Here is a 19,403-nt window from a genome sequence, read left to right as displayed (position 1 = left end):
TTTATGTTGTCAGTAGGATCAGGTAAAATAAACTAAACTTAACTTAACTATTAAAAACTGCACTGAATTAAAAATTAGTTCATTTGAATTTAACTGAAAAATAGTTCAAACAATTGAATCAAACTGTTTTTTTTTTCTAACAAACTGTACTGTATTATAATATGAACTTAACTGAATTGTACATTGATCTGTTTTTCGAACTGCGCCATTTTTTAAGTGAATTGCACTGATTTTTGAACCGAACTACATTATTTTTTAATCAAATTGTATTATTTTTTAACCTAATTGCACTAATTTTGAACTAACTACATTATTTTTTAACCGAATTGTATTCTTTTTTAATCGAATTGCACTGATTTTGAACCAAACTACACAATCCTACTCAACATGAGTAAGTTTTGTATTTCAAGAATCGTATTAAAGACAAACAAGGTCATCCATTTATCAACAAAACCACATCACATGCATGATATTTCATTCAATACATCTTAATACATATATAGGTTCTCCCATAAACAACGTCAACATACTAAATACTAATATATCTTCAATCATCTAAACTAATAACACTTGAAGGTTCCATTCATATTTTTGAAAACTTAAAATAAACTTAAAAAATCAAATAAAAAGTATATAAGTTTTCATATAAACTTTAATTTTTTTACTTTTTTTCTTTTCATTGAAAAATTATTTAATTATAATATTTTATATAACCGGTACCAATATAAAAAAAAAATAACATATCACCATTGTATATTTTTATAATAAAAAATATTTGATTTTAAATTGAAAATGATGGGTATAGTGTGGAAGATCACAAATCTTGAATTCTTATATTAGTAATACTTCTTTTTTTATCATATGATAGATAGACACATTATCGATAAAATGTCGGTTCAATCTACTTAAAAGATTAATATCACTTTTAAATCAAAACTTTAATAGATTTATCGGTCAAGTATCTCGTTTATATTTATTATAAAACTTAAATTTAAAGAACATACATCATGTTAATCATGTATTTCTTATTCATCATTTTAACTATGATAATAGAATATCCTAACGTTGATTTATACCAGTTTTATTAAAGATCAATTTTAATTTCATAATTTGAATTAATCTACTTTTAGGTACTGATTTTAAAATTCGCATTTTCTTGTCCAGAACTACAGAAAAATACAGTTAACCACACACTTGCTGAATTTCCAAAATATTATATAATAAAATAAAATAAAATAAAAAATCTGTCACACAATAAATTATATTTTTACATTATCATCTTATTAAATAAGTTGCACATGTAAATAATTAAATCTCATATGGTGTTTGATGCTGACTCTAGTCATGGACGCACCAAGCCCAAGGCAAACAATTGATACATATGTCTTGCAAAATGTCATGACATCATAAATTCAGAAATGAAGAAAACAAAGCTAAAGATCAAAGATGAATTTCAGTTCAGTCTTTAATTAACTGAGTCTTTAATTAACTGATAAGAGTACAATTTTTTAAAGCTGAATTGTTTTACGGTTCACATCAATTATTAGTATAATTAGTTTGCTTATCTTTTTTAGTTTTTTAATAGTTCACTTAACTGGTTTAGTACAGTTAAATTAATTTTTTTCAGCCTCGGTTGTTAGTGTATGTAATTATATATAAAGGTGATTTCTTTTCTGTGGCCATATTTCATTATTTTAATTTTAATGTTTTATTGTATAATTATTTGTTAAATTTTTAAAAATTAATAATTATTTTAAAAAAATTTATATAAGGCTTTCTATCTTCTCTCATTTTTTTCTTATTCATCGATATAGTTATTTTCTCATTTTTTCTTCCTACGTTTTACTTTATTTTTAATAAATATAATTTTATTTTGTATATTAACTTAATAACATTATAATATCATCACCTACTAATATAATATTATGTATATTTAAAAAATACATACACATAGACACAATAACACATGTATTTACGCTAGTAATAATCATATGAATGATATTGATAATAATAATAAATTTAATAATAATAGTTATTGTAACACCCCATTTAATTAATAATTCTAATTAAAAGGAATGTCACACATAATAGTATAATAAGTAAGGTCCTGGAGTATAAGCGTTACTCTTACCGTTATCCCAAAAGGAACCAGGAAGGAACTAGGGCACACCACGATGCCAATAACAAAGTATAGTAAAGGATCAACAGTAATTCAAAATAAACCCTAGAGGCAAGACAATACATGGGCCATAGCCCTAAAAGAAAAGCCCAAATAAACGGAATCCAGCCCAGACAGGCTATGCAGTGAAGTCACCATTTCCCTATTGACCATGAGGGTTTCTCACATCTGCTCACATCAATAAATTGATGATCATCGCAAGAAGAGAACACCACACACATAACAATCAAACAAGCAATTGGTAAGCTAGAGCAGAAAATGATTTATCATACAGTTACATACAATTTCATAGTCCAATATGCTTATGTCAACCAATCATGTTATGACTTGCAAACAATACACTAAGACTCACGACACGACTCATTCGGATACATAAAATTAGTCGGATTCAGCGAATGCTTGCACTTATGGTGGCCTTTACTGCTCTACCGAGCTAATTGTTACAGTGTCTCACTTCCCCCCACAAGGTTAGCCCTTAAAGTGTTCCAGGCCTCTTGCTACTCTCACCACTAGAGTCAGTACGCTCTATGTGAGACTAACTGACTCTCTAGAGTGTCATGATGTAATCTTTACCTTGAATTCTTACTAAATTATATAAATGAGGCATCACCATAAATTCTAACTAACAGGGGTCATGGAATTATGTCATGACCAACTAAGGCACCACCATGAGATCTCACCTAGAGATTCATGGAATTACGCCCTAACCAATGAGGCACCACCACGAAACTATCGTGGAATTACGTCCTGACCATACCAATAACATGTTCCATCAATCAAGTATATACTTGTCATGCATATCAATCTCATGCAACATTTACAACCATCCTTCATCCATATTCCATACCAAAATCATATTAAAACTCATCATATTCAGCCCATGAACCATTCCATACAAGCAACATCACTCAAATCATGCCTTAATATAGTAATCCAACAAAGCATATGTCATTCATCCAAGGACAAAGGGAAATAATAAAGTAAAACACATTCTCGCCCAGCTTCTCGCTCAGGCAGAAAGGTCTCGCTCAGGCGAGCTCCTTTCGCTTAGGCGAGAGCTCGAAAAGAGGAACATGGAGCTTTCTATAACATCCCTAAGGAATATTACTGATATAAAATAAATAAAATTCGAATTTCATTAAAGTCCACATTGATTTTGAACTATTTCCCAAAAACACGGGAAAATTTAAAACTTTAACAATTAAAATCCGTAAATCCAAGAATCCATGATTCATAGAAACTAGAATAAAAGTCAACGACTCCAGCCGGATTTACATAATATTCTCAAAAACAAAACAGTAAAAGTATACATATGTATCTACAAAATTATCCCATGATAGCCCCCGCTTCGTGTCTACGCATCTCCTGGCCCACCTGTCACATCATCTGCTCCCGGATAACAAGTTATCCGATCATCGCCACACACACACACAGATAGGGTGAGCTATGCACAATAAAACATAACAGATATATATGAAGTAAATATGCTTCCCCACCCAAAACAATATAAGTACAAAACTCATAATTTCCAAAGACCCAACCATGACCTCATAGTCCTTCATGAGTCATATGCATGAGCTAGGTCTTAGGACTTCCCTGTGCTCCCACGAAACTGACTCATTCGTGGTCCAACCCTATGAGCCTATCTCGCTCATAGTCCTGCCCTACAGACTCCTCGTCTGTAGTAAAAACATCTGAGTCTCACACTTGGACCCTGGCACACACGCAATCACCATACTATGGACTCCTCGCCCAATAGTAGCCGACGGGAACAACACAGTTCCTTGCCCATCGTGCGCCCGACACATGCAATCACCATACTAAGGACTCCTCGCCCAATAGTAGCCGACGGGAACTCAACCAGTTCCATGCCCATCATGTGTCCAACCACCGAGCACATCCCAAACCCCTAATGGACTTAGTCCTTCAAGCCCAACACACCACAACACATGCATATACAATCTAACCATAGTATAACAACCAAACACACTCACAAGCACATAAAAACATAGCTAATCACATAAACTCGCTTAGACTAGGGACCCCTCGCCCAAGCTAAGCCCTCTGCTTCGCTTAGGCTAGTTCGCCTTGCCTGAGCGAGCTTAAAATAACCACAACTACACGTTATCTCGCTTAGGCGAGATTCCCTCGCCTGGGCGAGTTGCACCATCGATCAAAGCAACACCCTTACCTTGCCTAGACGAGGAACCACTTAACCATGTCATTTCACGTCGCGACCTCGCTCAGGCGAATGTCTCTCGCTTGAGCGAGACAGAGTCGCTCAAACACTGATACTTCTCGCCTGGGCGAGATATCGCGCTCAAAAGCGCTCAAGTCACCTCGCGACCTCGCTTAGGCGAGCTGTCCCTCGCCTGAGCGAGACTAAGTCGCTCAACACCAAACCAAGGTCGCCTGGGCGAGCAGCGCGACCCCAAATCAGACGTGAGGTTCTGCAACTCTCGCCTAGACGAGATAGACTCGCTTGGGCGAGACTTGCAGAGTTCCCTCACTGTCACACACGAATTTTACCCAAAACAGTGTCAAACCATCCCCAAAAGCATACTACAAAACATGCAATCAATACCAATGTATTTGTAATGGCAATTAGAGCCCAGAACCATACTTTTCTCACAAAATTGACAATCACATTGGAACATATAATGATCAATAACCAGAATGGTCAAAACCCTCCTCCTACAACACATTACCCATACATGTTCATGCATCAAAACTCAAATACCCTTTTTCCCAATCACAATACATCAGGTACAAATTTTTCCAATCAAACAGGACCCAATTAGAACCTCAAATTCATAACACAGAACAGATTATTGACATACGTAAAGTATAGCTCCCCTAACCTGGTTTGATTGCTCAACAATTGTGAAGGCAGAACCCCCTTGACTCAAAACCCTTTCTTGCTTCAACCCTTGCACCTCAAAACTCAGTTCACCCTTTCCAACTCGTGCTCCTCTCCCAAACAAATTCCAGCAATGCTTAAAAATAAAAAATAAAACGAGTTTTGGGCCTTTAATTTCCTCTTCATTATTACTTATTTGATAAATTCTCAGCCCCCTTGGCTGCCCATTCTGCTAGGCTTTTCTTTACCCCTTCACATTCATATCACCACTATTAGTTAGCAAAAATAAAGTTTATTATTTGCCCACCAAGGTTTGAACCCATGACCTTCCACACATAAGGCCATATCACAACCACTATACCAAATCACATTTGGTGATACTCACAAATCAACAATATCTTACAATACTAATCACATACTCATACATATCCTTAAAAATCACTAACAAAAACAATCACACATAATTGGCATAGATAGGAATCAAACTCAAGTCCTCTCACACAAACCAAGTACTCTCAACCACATGAGTTAATACTTTTCCACGTCACATTATACCGCAATTAATGTCATAAAGACGCCCTCCTCCCGCATTTATTAATTAATTAATTTTCTCGGGTCTTACACTTTCACGTTCTCTCGCTTAGGCGAGACTTCCTCGCTTGAGCGAGATGAACTCTCGCTCAAAATAGGAGCTCGTCGCCTGAGCGACAACTCGCGCAAGTTCTAGGCAAAAACCTTTGGTGCCCTTGCTTGGGCAAGACTGGCTCTCCTGGACAAAAATACCAGGATTCTCCACTGTTCGCGCGTGTAGCAATAGGTATTCGAACCAAAGCATAGTTTTACATATCCCAAATCACATATGACAACAACCAATCCATACAAACATGAAACAAAAGTGAAATGAACGGGAAAACACAAGAACAAAAAACCCTAGCTTCTCTTACCTGAGCTACTGTGAGAGTTTGAGTACGACCAGAGAAACACTACAGCTTCTAGGACAGCTCTTAGAGTTGAAAAAATAGTAGAACGGGACAAAACAAGGTCATTGAAATGAGCCTCAGAGGAAACGCAAAAATAAGGCTTAGAAAGGAACTAGTATGAGCTAAGGATCAACTTACGTGGAGTCGAAACTGGTGGAGCGAACTTGAAGAGAGCCAAAGTCCAAACCCTAGCAAAAGGTGGTTGCAGCTCTAAGAGAGGAAGAGTGAGACTAATTTGGAAAAGTGCAGTGAAATGAGAGGGTTAGGACAGTTTAGGGTCTTGGACACCCTATGGGCCAGTCCTTTGGCCTAACAGATTTAAGACCAGCCCTTAAACATTAGAACAAATTTAAAGTGGGCCTTACAATTATAATTATAATAATAATTATTATTATTATTGTAATATTAATAATTATAATATTATTATACATTTAACATATATATATATATATATATATATATATATATATATTATTAGTTATAATGATAATAATAGTATAACTAAATAATCATAATAAAAGTGATAAATAATAATAATTGTAATAATATATAATAATAATAATAATAACGATAAAAAAACTAATAGTAATATAACTATATAATAATAATAAAATTAATATATAATAATAATGGTAGCAATATAGAATATAAAATAATAATGATAAAACTAATATATAATAATAATGATAATAAACGCAATTTTTTTAGTTAACACGTATGAATTAGGTTAAGAAACCACAAAGGTAACTTTCAGTCAATAAACACACAAAGTTAAATATTGACTAATTTATTCAATTGAGGACTGTAAAGATGATGACTGATTAACTGAATTTGTAGTACATATTATATACCTTAATAAATGAAAGGTTACAATAAAATACCTCTATGAAACAACAAATAATATAAACCTTATATAATACAAATGAAAAGTTACAATTACAATACACCGTTCTTTCATTAGTAAGGTTCAACACATTACAAATAACATAGTTTGCACAAACCTTGATACACTTGATAAGGATACAACTTATAGGCACACCAGTTATAATTAATCTTTACCAGAAACATTACAAAAAACATGATTTTGAGAGCATGTTTTTCTTATTTTTAAATCCATATATATAAAAGGTTTAATTACTCTTTTGATCTTAATTTTTGTCAAAAAAAATGTTAAATTGATCCTCTAGTTATTTGAAATTTCAATTTGGTCATGATTTTTAAAAAATTAATGCAATTTGATTATTTTCATTAAATTTCTTGACACGAATCAAAAAATTCATCAAAATTAAAGTTGTTAATAAGGATGACTTGCTTTAATGATGTAATTAACATGATCATGGTACTAATTTTAATAAGAAATTATTGATTTACTTCAAAAAATTTAACGAAAAGGATTAAATTGTATCATTTCTTAAAAAATCACGATCACATTGAAACTTAAAAAATTAGAGAACCAATTTGACATTTTTAAACAAAATAGGGACAAAAAAATTAAATTAAACCTATATAAAAAGCTAGCAATGTGGCCAACAATACCAGGTTCAACTATTGCATGGTTTTGAAAGGAGTTCCAAAAAGTTGATATATATCTGGGAAGCAAAACTAAGTGAAACAGATGAATGATAAATCAATCTTAAAGATTGTATTGAGAACTATTGTAAGGAGTATAACAATTAAATCTTTGTATGGATAAAGATGTTTTTCCCTTACTTTGCAGGCCAACCTTTGTTTGTGTTGTGTATGTCATATGTGTTACAACACTGTTTACAAATTATATTACCAATCAACATTATAATTCACCCAAATCCTACAATAATGTAAAACCCTAGATAAAAAAACACCAATTTATTAACTCCATTCCCACTAAAAACAATTTTTCTTACCTATCTTTCCAATTTGAACTCTACAAAGCCAACGACACGAAACACCGGTGCTTCAACTCGAATGGAATTTTATGGGTGAGACTCCTCAACAATGCTTCGATGTCTTCTTCAACGTTAAAAGCAGTGATGTTGCACAGAGCTCTAATCCTGTTCCATTCTTCATTTTCTACTTCTCACATATAATAAAAAACATCTCTTAAAACGGAGTGACATGACACTCCATTTGCAACGTCGAAAATACACTGACGTCCATTGGTCATTGAAGAATGATTTCATAAATCTCGAAAGGATAAAAATCTAACGAAATCAAACTTTGAAAAAAAAAAAACAAAAATCAGTTAATATTGTAGATAAAAAAAAACATAATTAACATTGTTACAATCAAAATCCTTTAATGACACATTATAATTTTTAATTTCTGTGTCAAATATTTTTTATTAAATTCTAAATTTAAATTCCGGTCTAAAACTCTGTAAGGCCCCCTTTTTATTTTCTGCCCTAAAAGTTAGTGGGCTGCCCTTGTAAGTGGGCCTAAGGCCGGCCCAACAGATAAAGTCTTAGGGTCTGCCCTAAACACTTCACTTCTTGGCATTTCAGAAAATCATTATCCTTGCATTAGAGCCGCAGTCGTCTTCTACCTCTGCTAGGGTTCCAACGTTCAGAGAATCACGTTCGGCTTGGTCTTTGTTCTGCTCACGTAAGTACCTTTAACCCTTACCGCCTCTGTCTTGTATAGCTTTCACAGTAGCAGTGGAAACTCTGTTATAACTCGTTTTTATCCACTGTTCCAGTTGCAAGTCGGGTTCTAGAGCGGTTGTGCTCCGTAGTTCTGTGTCGAAAGACCTGTACGAACCCATTTCCAGGTAGGGAAGCTCTAGCTCACTTGCATATTTCGTTTTCATTAAGTATGAACTATCGTGTTGAAGTTATGGGCTGGTATGATGTGGTTATGAGCTGTGAATGTGTTAATGTATGTGGGATGGGTTGGCTGGGATCGCTGTTGCAGGAAAACAGTGGCGAGACCTGCCAATCTCGCCCAAGCGAGCCAGTCTCGCCTAGGCGAGACAAACAGGGACTCGCCCAAACCCCTTTTTGCGCGAAAAGTCGCCCAGGCGACCTGCTCAACTTTTGAGCGAGTGAACATCTCGCCCAGGCGAGAAGGGACTCGCCTAAACGAGATCCCGTGTTGGCTCCTTGTTCCTCCTTCGAGCCCTCGCCTAGACGAAGGGGTACCACCTGAGCGAGACCCTTCGGCCTGAGCGAGGGGTTGGGCGAGACAGGGCGCTGTTTGGTGGTTTGATTGCTCTTGGATGATTGGAAATTGTTTGGGTATGATTGTTGTGATGAGATACATGTTCATATGTATGTATATGTGCACAATGGATTGCTAAGTATGTATGATATGATTCATGAATGGTGAATGACGGATATTATGGAACCTTGACATGTGAAATGAATGAGTGGACTGGAATTAAAGTAACATGGTATTGATATGAGAAGAGGTCCTAGACTCATGGGATGGTGATGATCAGTAGCATGGATCCAAAATGGGATGAGTATGAGGAATTGGCCTCAGGGGTTGGTGTGAAATTTCAAACGTGATTTAACGTTCTAATATTGTGAATTTATGATCGTTGGTCCGTGTCAACGTGTAAATTCATTGGGGTCTCTAGGTGAGACCTCCGAGGTCGCGCTTCAGTGGTCGGGACGTAATTCCATGGCCCCTGTTAGTGGGTGTCCATGGTGGTGCCCCATCTGTATGACTAGGTAAGGATTCAAGTTAAGGTTGCATCCTGACGCTCTAAGGAGCTAGTTAGTCTCACTTAGAGCAGACTGACTCCTGTGGTGAGAGTAGCAGGAGGCCTGAAATTCATTAAGGTCTAACCTTGTGGTGAGGGAGATTTGATTCATCGTAACACTTGTAACACATAGCTCGGGGGTGAGCAGCTCAGGGTCGAGCAGAGGTATCCACCACAAGTGCAAGCATCCGCTGAATCCGACTAAGTTATACGTATCCGGATGAGTCGAGTCGAGTCGTAGTGTATTGAATGAAGAGTCATGATATGCTTGGTTGTTGTATGAGTATGGTATGGTGAAAATATAATTGACTGTATGATGAATATGTTATTGGCTCTAGCTTACCCTTTCTGTTGTTTGTTGTATGTTCTATGGTGTGGCTTTTCTTTTGCGATGATCATCAATTTGATTGATGGGAGCAGATGGACGAGATTCTCGTGGCCAGCAAGGAAATGGAGATTTCGCTGCCTAGTCCACGTGATTTGGACTATAGCTTCCTTTGGACTTTTCTTTAGGGCTATGGCCCCTGTATTTCGTTGTATTGGATTTTAAACTTTTAATTAAATTGTTATCCTGCTTTTGTTGGCATCGTGGTGTGCCTAGTTTTGGTTAGAGGAAGTGTTGAGAACCCCAGGACTGCATTGTTATACTATCTTATGTGTGGCGTTTCCTTTAATTTCGTTTAATAATTAAATGGGACGTTAAAAAATCTTCTATCAAAATATGATCACAAGTTATATACAAGTGTAATTATGTAGTTATAAAAAGTAATAGTTTTAAAACTTATTTCTATAAATAAGTGATTTAGTATGTAAATAAAAATTATTCAAATATTAATATTCAAAATTATATTTAAATATATACTAGAATTAAAAAGTAGATTCCAATTTATAAATAAAATATATTACATACATATAAATATAAAATTATTTAAAGTACATTACAAAAGTTTATTTGCATTCTAGAGAGACTATCGAGTCGTATATACAGAATTTTCAATTCTATCGTTGTCATGCAATAAAATTTGGAAAAGAGACCTACCACAACATTTTTTTCCACTGTCATCGGCATGCAATCCTTATGACCAATAGCGGATCTTCACCAAAATTTTTGGGGGAGCCAAAATAATATACTCAAAATTTATATATTTAATATTTTTGTGACTAATTCAATAAAAATGAATACACAATCTAGTACATATATAATTATCAAAGAAATTATACAATCTAAAGGAATGTTTATCGTTTTTGTCATATTTTTTAACTCATGGAAATTGATTATAATTAGATTTTTCAGTTAACATTTTTCGATGTAAATAATCATATTATCTGCAAAATATTCATCTTCCGTTTTATTAACATACATTTGATTCAAAAAATATTCACAAACTTTCATTTCATTATTATGCGATAAATAACCATATTATCATGTTTTCATCTTCACTAGTAGTTTCTCTATCAATTTTAAAAAATAAATTTATTTTTTTATTTTTCATTAATATACCTATTTAGAAAATAAGTTTAAGACTAAAAAATAATTTATCATAATCTAATCAAAAGTTGAGAGACATAATTACAAAAAAAAACTATGATAATCAAGTTACAATTAAAAATTGACTATGAAAAATCACATAGTACATTGTTTCTTCTTCTATATTAATAAAAAATCAATATACAAAAAGGTCATGAGATAAAAAAATAATACTAAATGTTAAAGAAATAGTTTACTATCAAGTGAGACAAGAGAAAATTACCTTATTTATTTATTTAATAATGGAAGAGAAAATATAAAAAGATAAGGGTAGAAATATTGAGTTTATGCCTAACTTTTTTTTAGTAACAAAAGAAAATAAATAAACATAAAAGAAGAATACAACATATAAAAAACTCAAAAGATAATTAAGAGAGAAAATAAAAAATATCTTAATAATTTTGTTTTCTTATATATTTAATTTTATATTTTATTATTTATTATTGTACATTATAAAATAAATAAAAAATAATTAATTTAATTTTTATTAATTTTGAATATAATATTATTTAATTTAAAATATTTAAATAATTTAAAATATTTAAAAATAAATAAATATAAAATAATGAAAAAAAAATTAAAAAAATTGGGGAGGGGGGCCGTGGCACCCGCCTGCCCCTTGTATGCTCCGCCACTGCTTATGACGACTAAATTTCGAAGTTGAATATATTGACTATTTTAGTTTTAAAATTCTTTGTAAATTACTTTTTTGACTTTTGGCAAATGTTGTGTTTTTATTTTCTTTAAATAGAAATAGTTACTTTTTTTTTGGTAAAATGAAAGATAACAACCGTTTTTTATAATTTGAAGTCTAAAACGTTGATCCTTTAAGATTTAATGTGAGAATTTACTATACATATATTTTTTTTCTTTACTAGACTTATATAGGATAAGCTCCCAACAAAGGTTAAATTATTTGTAGGAGGGATCCAATTGTAAAATAGTTTTTGTGACTTGTCTTCATCATTTGAGGAGAGTGTAGAACACTTGTCCTTTTTATGCAGAGTAACTCAAAAAGTGTGGAATATGCGTGTGATAGATGGTTGGGAATAAGTTCACTGCATCACAATTAAGTTAGCGCAAATTTTTTGCATTTTTACCTCAACGCTCTTAATAGTAAGCAACATACAATTTGGAGAGGTATGTGATTATCAATAGTTGGAGAAGTTTTAAAAGATAAGAATTTGGTAATCTTTAAATAGGCACTAGTGCAGATTTTGCTTTTTACCTCACCTTATATGCCTCGGTTGGTCAGGAACCGAAGCATATAATGGCGCAGTGGCATTTTTACAATTTCAGGCAACTTTTATGCCTCGGTTCAGCGAAAACCCGAAGCAAAAGAGGATTATATGCTTCGGTTCAAAAAAACCGGTGCCAAAAGAGGGTTATATACTTCGGTTCCAAAGACCCAAAGCCAAAAATGTTGCTGGATATTTCAAAAGTTCCACTAACCATTAAGTCTTTGGCCTCGGGTGTCACTGAACTGGGGCCAAATAGGGCTATATGCCTCGGTTATTAATTGAACCGAGGCCATATAGTTTAATTAGGGTTCAAAATTCGCGAACCCCCTTTTCTTCCCCGCGATGCATTTCTCCTCTCTTTCTCTTTCTCTCTACAACTTGCTGCTCCAGTCACCCACCACCACCACGCGAAGCTCTGCAACCACGTTGTGCTGCCACTGCGCTGCTCCGGCCACCGTCTCCGCAAGCCGTCACCGATGGCTCTTCTTGCAAGGTCGTGACAAGCTCTCGCCGGTGGCTCTTCTTCGCTCGACAGATCTGCCGCCACCACGGCCTCCTCTTCGACGCTGTCCCATCGCACTAGGCGCCGTCGATGCTTCCTTCTCAGGACGGCCTCGATGCCGACGCGATCAAGCGCCTACCGTTCATCCTGCACCAGCGCGCGACGGCGGAGGAGTCAGAGTGCTAGATCTGCCTCGGCGCGTTCGTCGACGGCGCGAAGCTGAAGGTTCTCCTTGGATGCGAATACAACTTCCACAGCGAGTGCGTTGAGCGTGAAGGTAGTCGCTAGACGCCGGCCACAACGGCAGCGGCGGTTGTTGATGGGTACTGACGGGGTTCAAGCGTGGTTTCGGCTGGTCCAGTTTTTCATATTCTTGTTATTTTATTTTATTTATTTAATTTAATTAATGCATGCAATTGTTAACTAGTGTTGTTTTCTTCCAGGAATTACCAGAAGGGAATTGGTTTTGCTGTTCAGAATGTGAGAACATTAATACTACCTTAGTGAATTTGGTGGCTCGTGGAGAAGAGAATCTTCCAAATCCTCTCTTGAGTTTGATAAAAAAGAAATACAATAACAAAGGCTTAGAATTTGGGTCTGATATTCGTATAAAATGGAGGCTTCTGAACTGGAAAGTGGGTGAATCTGAAGAGAATGGGTTTGTTGATGATGGATGGTTGTTGATGGGTACTGACGGGGTATATGGCCTCGGTTCTTACCATAACCGAGGCCAAAGGCCTTGCGAAATTTTTAATTAAAAAAAATATTATTGAACCTATGGCTCCGGTCCCTCTGCAATCGAGGTAGAAAAGTGTTTTTATGGCCTCAGGTGATAACCGAGACCAAAAAGCACCCCCTTTTGGCCTCACCCCAATATGCCTCGATTCTAAAACTGAGGCAGAATGACAAAAATAACCGGGGTCAAAAGCCCTTATTACACTGGTGAGGAGAAGATAGACACAAAAAATTTTTGGCCTATCTCAAGTCATGGTATGGTCTTGGATGAAACATAAAATTTCTTTTGTCAACTTTTATTGATATATATTTATACAATATATTAAAATTAAAATTTATAATACAATCATATTTATCCAACTATGTTTTACTGCGAATTTGTTCTATTGACTTTGTCAACTTAAGAAGTGAAATTACAAACTAATAACTTTTCAACTGTTCTAGTAGTTATACCATTTTAGTCAACACGAAATCTAAAAGAATATTAGAGGTTACCTTTGTTTTGTTGTAGGTACTAATGTTTAAGAGAAATATAGATTATGTTGATTTTCTGGTTGGAATGCTCATGTTTAAGTATGATTGAAAGAGTGATTGCACATTAAATTTTGTTTGAAAAATCAGTTTTGCAGATAGAAGACTTAATTATTTTAAAATTTTATTAAACTTTATTTATAAACTTTGATCCAAACCTACACAAACCAAAAAGGAGTGTCTTAAATAAAGACGTGTTGAGCTCGTGAAAAGTTCAGCAAACATGCTCTAACTAGCTTCACGAAAAGTATTATATATGCATAAATAATACTACGCTTTTGACTCCAAGTTCACATGCAACAACGTCTGGTTTAACATTGACTTGGTCTTTCTGTTTTTTTCTTTTCCTCCTGTTGCTGCTGCTCTGTCTATTATTAATTATCACGTTTCAAGTTGTTGAATTAAATAACCACTTGTAACTATTAATCTATCAGATGGATCAACGTATGAGGTATTATTAGGGTTAGGTGAAGACATTGTCAGAGACGGGATGATCACGTTTCTAAGAGATCATCACTGTCTTCATCTCTATAAATACCAACTCCTTAAGTCATAAACTTCCATCCTCAAACTTGCAATAAGCTACACAAATATATTTTTCTAAAATGGCCATCTACGGTGCCTCTAAGTTCATGACATTTGTTGCTGTTGCAGCACTACTTTTACTCATGTTCTCTATGGTGGCAAGTGCTGACCAACCTGCTATTAAACTCGGTATGTTGCTGTTATAGTTTCACAATCCTTATTCATTACCTTCTTTCACTTCCACTCAATTATTTATTTATATTCTCCTTTTATACGGTGCAGGGAGAAGACTATTCCAATATGAATTACCACCAGCATATGGATCATATCCTGGTGGTGGAGGATATAACCCAAAACCATGAAGAAAGCGATAAACTGATGCATAACAGTTCACTGTGCCTGAAATATTGCACTATCGTTCTTTAGTTCTTTTATTTCATCAGGAGTCATAAAAGTTACTTTTAGTGACGATATGCATGTGTGTGCTAGAGTAGAAGATAGGAAAATAATACATGATGACATGTTCATGTACTTAATTTCGGCGAATCATTTGTACTACTATTATGTGTGTCACCACTAATTAGTGGATAGACCTGAATTGCAGCCAATAAATTTATATATATACATATTCTATGATAACTGTGTGTGTGCGGATACCAAAATGTCAACACCTCGATGCTTGCATGCAGAAATCCCAGAAGTAAAAAAAATTTCACACCAATATCTACCATTTCACAACTCATTAAGGATGAAAATATTATAACAAAAGCAAACTTTTGTATTTAAAAGAAAAAGAAGAGAAAGTGGACGACATAGTTTAAAATATAGATATTATACTACATTTATAATATCTATATTTCTGTAAGTACATTATTTTTCAGTGATTATTTTCCTTTTAAAAGACTGCAGGAAGCATGTAGTTGAGATGAGACTAAAGTTCAAAGGACAGAAATAGAGTGCTTAATCGTTTGCAATTTTGATGAGGCGTCTCTCATGCTCCATCGTTCTTTACTCTGAAGACACCCTTATACATTATATAACTGCAGAAAAGTCTGTAAAATAATTTTTAACATCTCTCTTTTCCAAAATAGCACACCAGAGCTTTTATTTCCTCATATAGCACGTTTAACATATACTAATTTCTTAAGAGAAGGGAGTATAATTTTGAAAATGAAAACAGTACAATTTAAACACTGTATGACGAGAGACTAGTGCAATTTATTAAATACTTATTTATCTGATTCTGATAAATGTTGTTTTTTTGGGCCACATCGATTGCATCTGGGCTTGAGGCCTAGTTCAGAAAGCGAGCATAGAGTGCTTAATAGCATGCAATTTTGATAAGGCCTCTCTCATATTCCATCGTTCTTTGGGTTGATCAGCTGCGCAACTCAGACCAACTCTCAACACATCACCGATGCACTCTTCAGCTTTATGCATCCAATGTGTGTTGCTGTCAAAGCCACTGCTACCATCATCACTGTTTGAGCTTTGTGTTGAACATTCATAATCCTCAATGAGCCTTCGATCTGCAACCTTCACTACTTCATTCTCATCCATGCTTGAGACAAATTTGTTGAGGCTTAACCCTTCTTTGAACATTTCATCGCTTGGTCTTTTGGCTGTGAACATCTCTAGCAGTAGGATCCCAAAACTGTACGCATCGCCCTCAGTTGAAGCCTTGCTTCCAAAACCATATTCTGAAACATATCATATCACACTAGTATTATTAGAGCCAGATATAGGTGCGTGTATGTCAGTTATGCACAAATAGCATGTAAAAGGAAACTATAAAGCAAAAGTATTAATAGAAAGCAAAGTGTTAATGTGTACCTGGTGCTATGTAGCCAATTGATCCTTTCAGTCCTAGAGTGCTACTCTGCTTCTCTGATGTGTTTTGACACAAAAATCTTGCCAATCCAAAATCTACAACATGTGCAGTCATATTTTCATCTAGAAGGACATTGGCAGGTTTCAGATCACAATGTGCTATTGGTGGATCGCAGTCATGATGCAAGTACTCCAAAGCAGAAGCAACATCAATTGCAATGCTCAATCTTTGCATCAAGTTTAGAAGGGATCCTGAGTCTTCATCTCCTGGGTGTATTTTGAAGTCCAAGTTTCCATTGGGCATGAATTGCATGACAATGGCCTTAAATTCCTCGCCTTTATAATCAAGGCTGGAGCAAGAGGTGATAACCTTCACCAGGTTCCGATGCCTAACATTTTTCAAAGCTTCACATTCCGCGTTGAAACTCTTAGACGCTTTGCTTTGTTGCAGGTCCAGGACTTTGACGGCAAGGGTCACGGTTTCACCAGTGCTGAAGCTGAAAACACCCTTGTACACAGAGCCAAAACCTCCTTTTCCAATTAAGTTTTCAGCTGCAAAATTGTTTGTAGCTATCCGAATATCACCGTAAGTTATATTTTTGGACAACCCCATGAAAGGGTCAGATGACACAAGGGTTTTCCTCTCCTTTCTTTTCTTCTTCATTGTCCAAAACAGAAAGAGCACTGAAATGAACAAAGCAGTAGCACCAACTACTGCAAACATGGTAGGGAGTAAGAATTTTCTTTTCTTCTTGCCAACAACACACGGAAGTACTCCCAAATTTTGTACAATTTCCTTGCTAAGGCTACAGAGTTGGTTGTTACCTCGAAGATCAAACTTGGTAAGGTTCGTAAAAAGACCTTTCGTAGGAACCTCCCCTTCCAAATGGTTGAAAGACAAATTTAATTTCTGCATATACTCGAGCTTTTCTAAACTTTGAGGAATAGGACCAGTGAGACTGTTTAATGATAAATCCAAAGTCTCAAGGGATGATAAATTCCCAATATTTGTTGGGATCGAACCATTGAATTTGTTTCTTGCCATCTTTAGCGACTTCAAGGTTAAACACTCCCCTATTTTCTCAGGAATGTTCCCTGACAGCTGGTTGTCAGAAATATACAAGGTCTCAAGCTGTTCCATGTTTCCCACCATAGGAGGTAACGGACCCTGGAGAGAGTTTCCTGCTAAATTCAACATTCTCAAGCTAGATAGTTGAAAAATCTCATTTGATACGGTCCCACCAAGTCTATTCATGCTCAAGTCAAGAAAAGATAATCTCTTGCATTGCCCGATACTTTGGTGAATTCTACCCGAGAGTTGGTTATTTCCCATTGTAAGGATAAAGAGATTTGTGAGATTGCCAAAAATATCTGGAATGTCCCCAGACAATCTGTTGCTGTGTATCGCAAGTCGCTGTAGAGTATTTAGTGCTCCTATTTCTGATGATAACTCTCCAGTGAAAGAATTGTTTTCAAAAGACAAGGATATGAGATTTTGGAATTTCTTCATTCCTCGAGGAATGGTACCAGTAAGAAAATTATTAGCTACACAGAAATCTTCGAGATTCCGGGAAAGATTAGCAACAGAGCTGGGAAGCTCCCCAGCCAAAAGGTTATCATTGATCATGACAATTTGTAACTGGGTGGAGTTTCTAAGGGAATTAAAGAACTGAAAATTTAACGAGGTTGTGGAAGAGAAAAAATTATTACCAAGAGCGAAGCGGGTAAGGTTTAAGTTGTAGAATAGAGGTATGGGTCCAGTAAATTTATTGTTAGAAAGGTCAATCTCTTGAAGATGTGAGGCATTGGATATGGAATTTGGAATTACCCCTTCGAACATATTGGTTGCCAGGTATAGACTCTTTAAATTTCGAAGAAGAAGGCCAAAATTTTGTGGTAACTCACCTGTAAGCTTGTTTCGTGTCATGAATAAATAGACTAAGGAAGAGATGTTGAAGATAGAAGTGGGAAAGTTGCCAGAGAAATTGTTTACTGAGATTTGAAGAAAGGAAAGATTGCGGAGATTACCAAGTTCAGTTGGAATCTCACCCTCCAAAGCGTTCCTTGCCAAGGAAAGAACCTCTAGAGAAGAAAGATTGCCAAATGATTGGGGAATTTGGCCATGAAAAGTGTTGTTGGAAAGGTCAAGTGAGTGTAGGAAAGTGAGGTTGGAAAGGTGAGGGGGCAGTTTGCCAGAGAGGGAAAGTCCTGGTAGATTCAGAGATTGGACCCTGTTTCCAACTTTGGAGCATCTGACACCGTACCAGTTGCAGTGATTAGAGTTTGTGGACCAGGCAGAGAGAGCATTTTTAGGGTCTGTGACTTGGGATTTGAAAGAAAGAAGGGCTTCTCTGTCTGTGTTACTGTCACATAGAATGGCATGAAAATGATGAAATAGGAAACAAGAGAGCAAGAGAAAGGGAACGTAGATCATCATGATTAAGTTGGCAAGTTGGCTTACATGTTCATTTGCATATATTTATAGTACGGTGGTAGTCTGATACCTGTACTCTACTCGTATAAATTAATATTTTATTTAAATAATAATATTTTATTATGAAAAGTTAGCGTCATTGATAATTATTTAGAAATATTGATGTCCAGATAAATTTTTCGATATTTATAACCTGAATCCTTGTTCGGATAGGATCTTTAATGCAAGTCACTAATTGTACGTATGGTTTTACGAAAGAACCCTCCATCATTTATCATAATTTCATAGAAGAATACCATCATTTTGTTTGTAGTCCATAGTCTCAAAGCCTTTCTCTTACCATGTTGGGAGTTCTCCCTCCACCTCCAAACACTTG

At 35.3% G+C, this 19,403-nt stretch overlaps 1 protein-coding gene and 1 long non-coding RNA gene across 2 annotated transcripts; one reads left to right on the top strand and one right to left on the bottom strand.

Moving 5' to 3' along the window:
- The first annotated feature begins 14,781 nt into the window (after positions 1-14,781).
- Positions 14,782-15,389, top strand: LOC114196236. The gene is made up of 2 exons (XR_003606641.1): positions 14,782-14,952; positions 15,046-15,389. It is a non-coding gene; the product is annotated as an uncharacterized LOC114196236 (long non-coding RNA).
- Positions 15,390-15,739: 350 nt separating this feature from the next.
- LOC114196234 (putative receptor-like protein kinase At3g47110) lies at positions 15,740-19,031 on the bottom strand. The gene is made up of 2 exons (XM_028086815.1): positions 16,597-19,031; positions 15,740-16,463 (listed from the first exon to the last, which is right to left on the bottom strand). The coding sequence occupies exons 1-2, from the start codon at positions 19,028-19,030 to the stop codon at positions 16,063-16,065; spliced, it is 2,835 nt and encodes a 944-aa protein (XP_027942616.1). The 5' UTR covers position 19,031; the 3' UTR covers positions 15,740-16,062.
- Positions 19,032-19,403: the final 372 nt, after the last annotated feature.

This window comes from Vigna unguiculata, chromosome 9, assembly GCF_004118075.2.
Source record: "Vigna unguiculata cultivar IT97K-499-35 chromosome 9, ASM411807v1, whole genome shotgun sequence".
NCBI lineage: Eukaryota > Viridiplantae > Streptophyta > Magnoliopsida > Fabales > Fabaceae > Vigna > Vigna unguiculata.
The sequence above is the reverse complement of the archived record's forward strand: the minus strand, read 5'-3'. Positions and strand labels throughout refer to the sequence as shown.

What these genes read in the sequence shown, in the direction of transcription:
- LOC114196234 (XM_028086815.1), bottom strand. Translation starts at nt 19,030, where the DNA reads ATGATGATCTACGTTCCCTTTCTCTTGCTCTCTTGTTTCCTATTTCAT. An exon ending in AATTGGCTACATAGCACCAG is followed by an intron (nt 16,464 to 16,596) that starts GTACACATTAAC and finishes GATATGTTTCAG; the next exon opens with AATATGGTTTTGGAAGCAAG.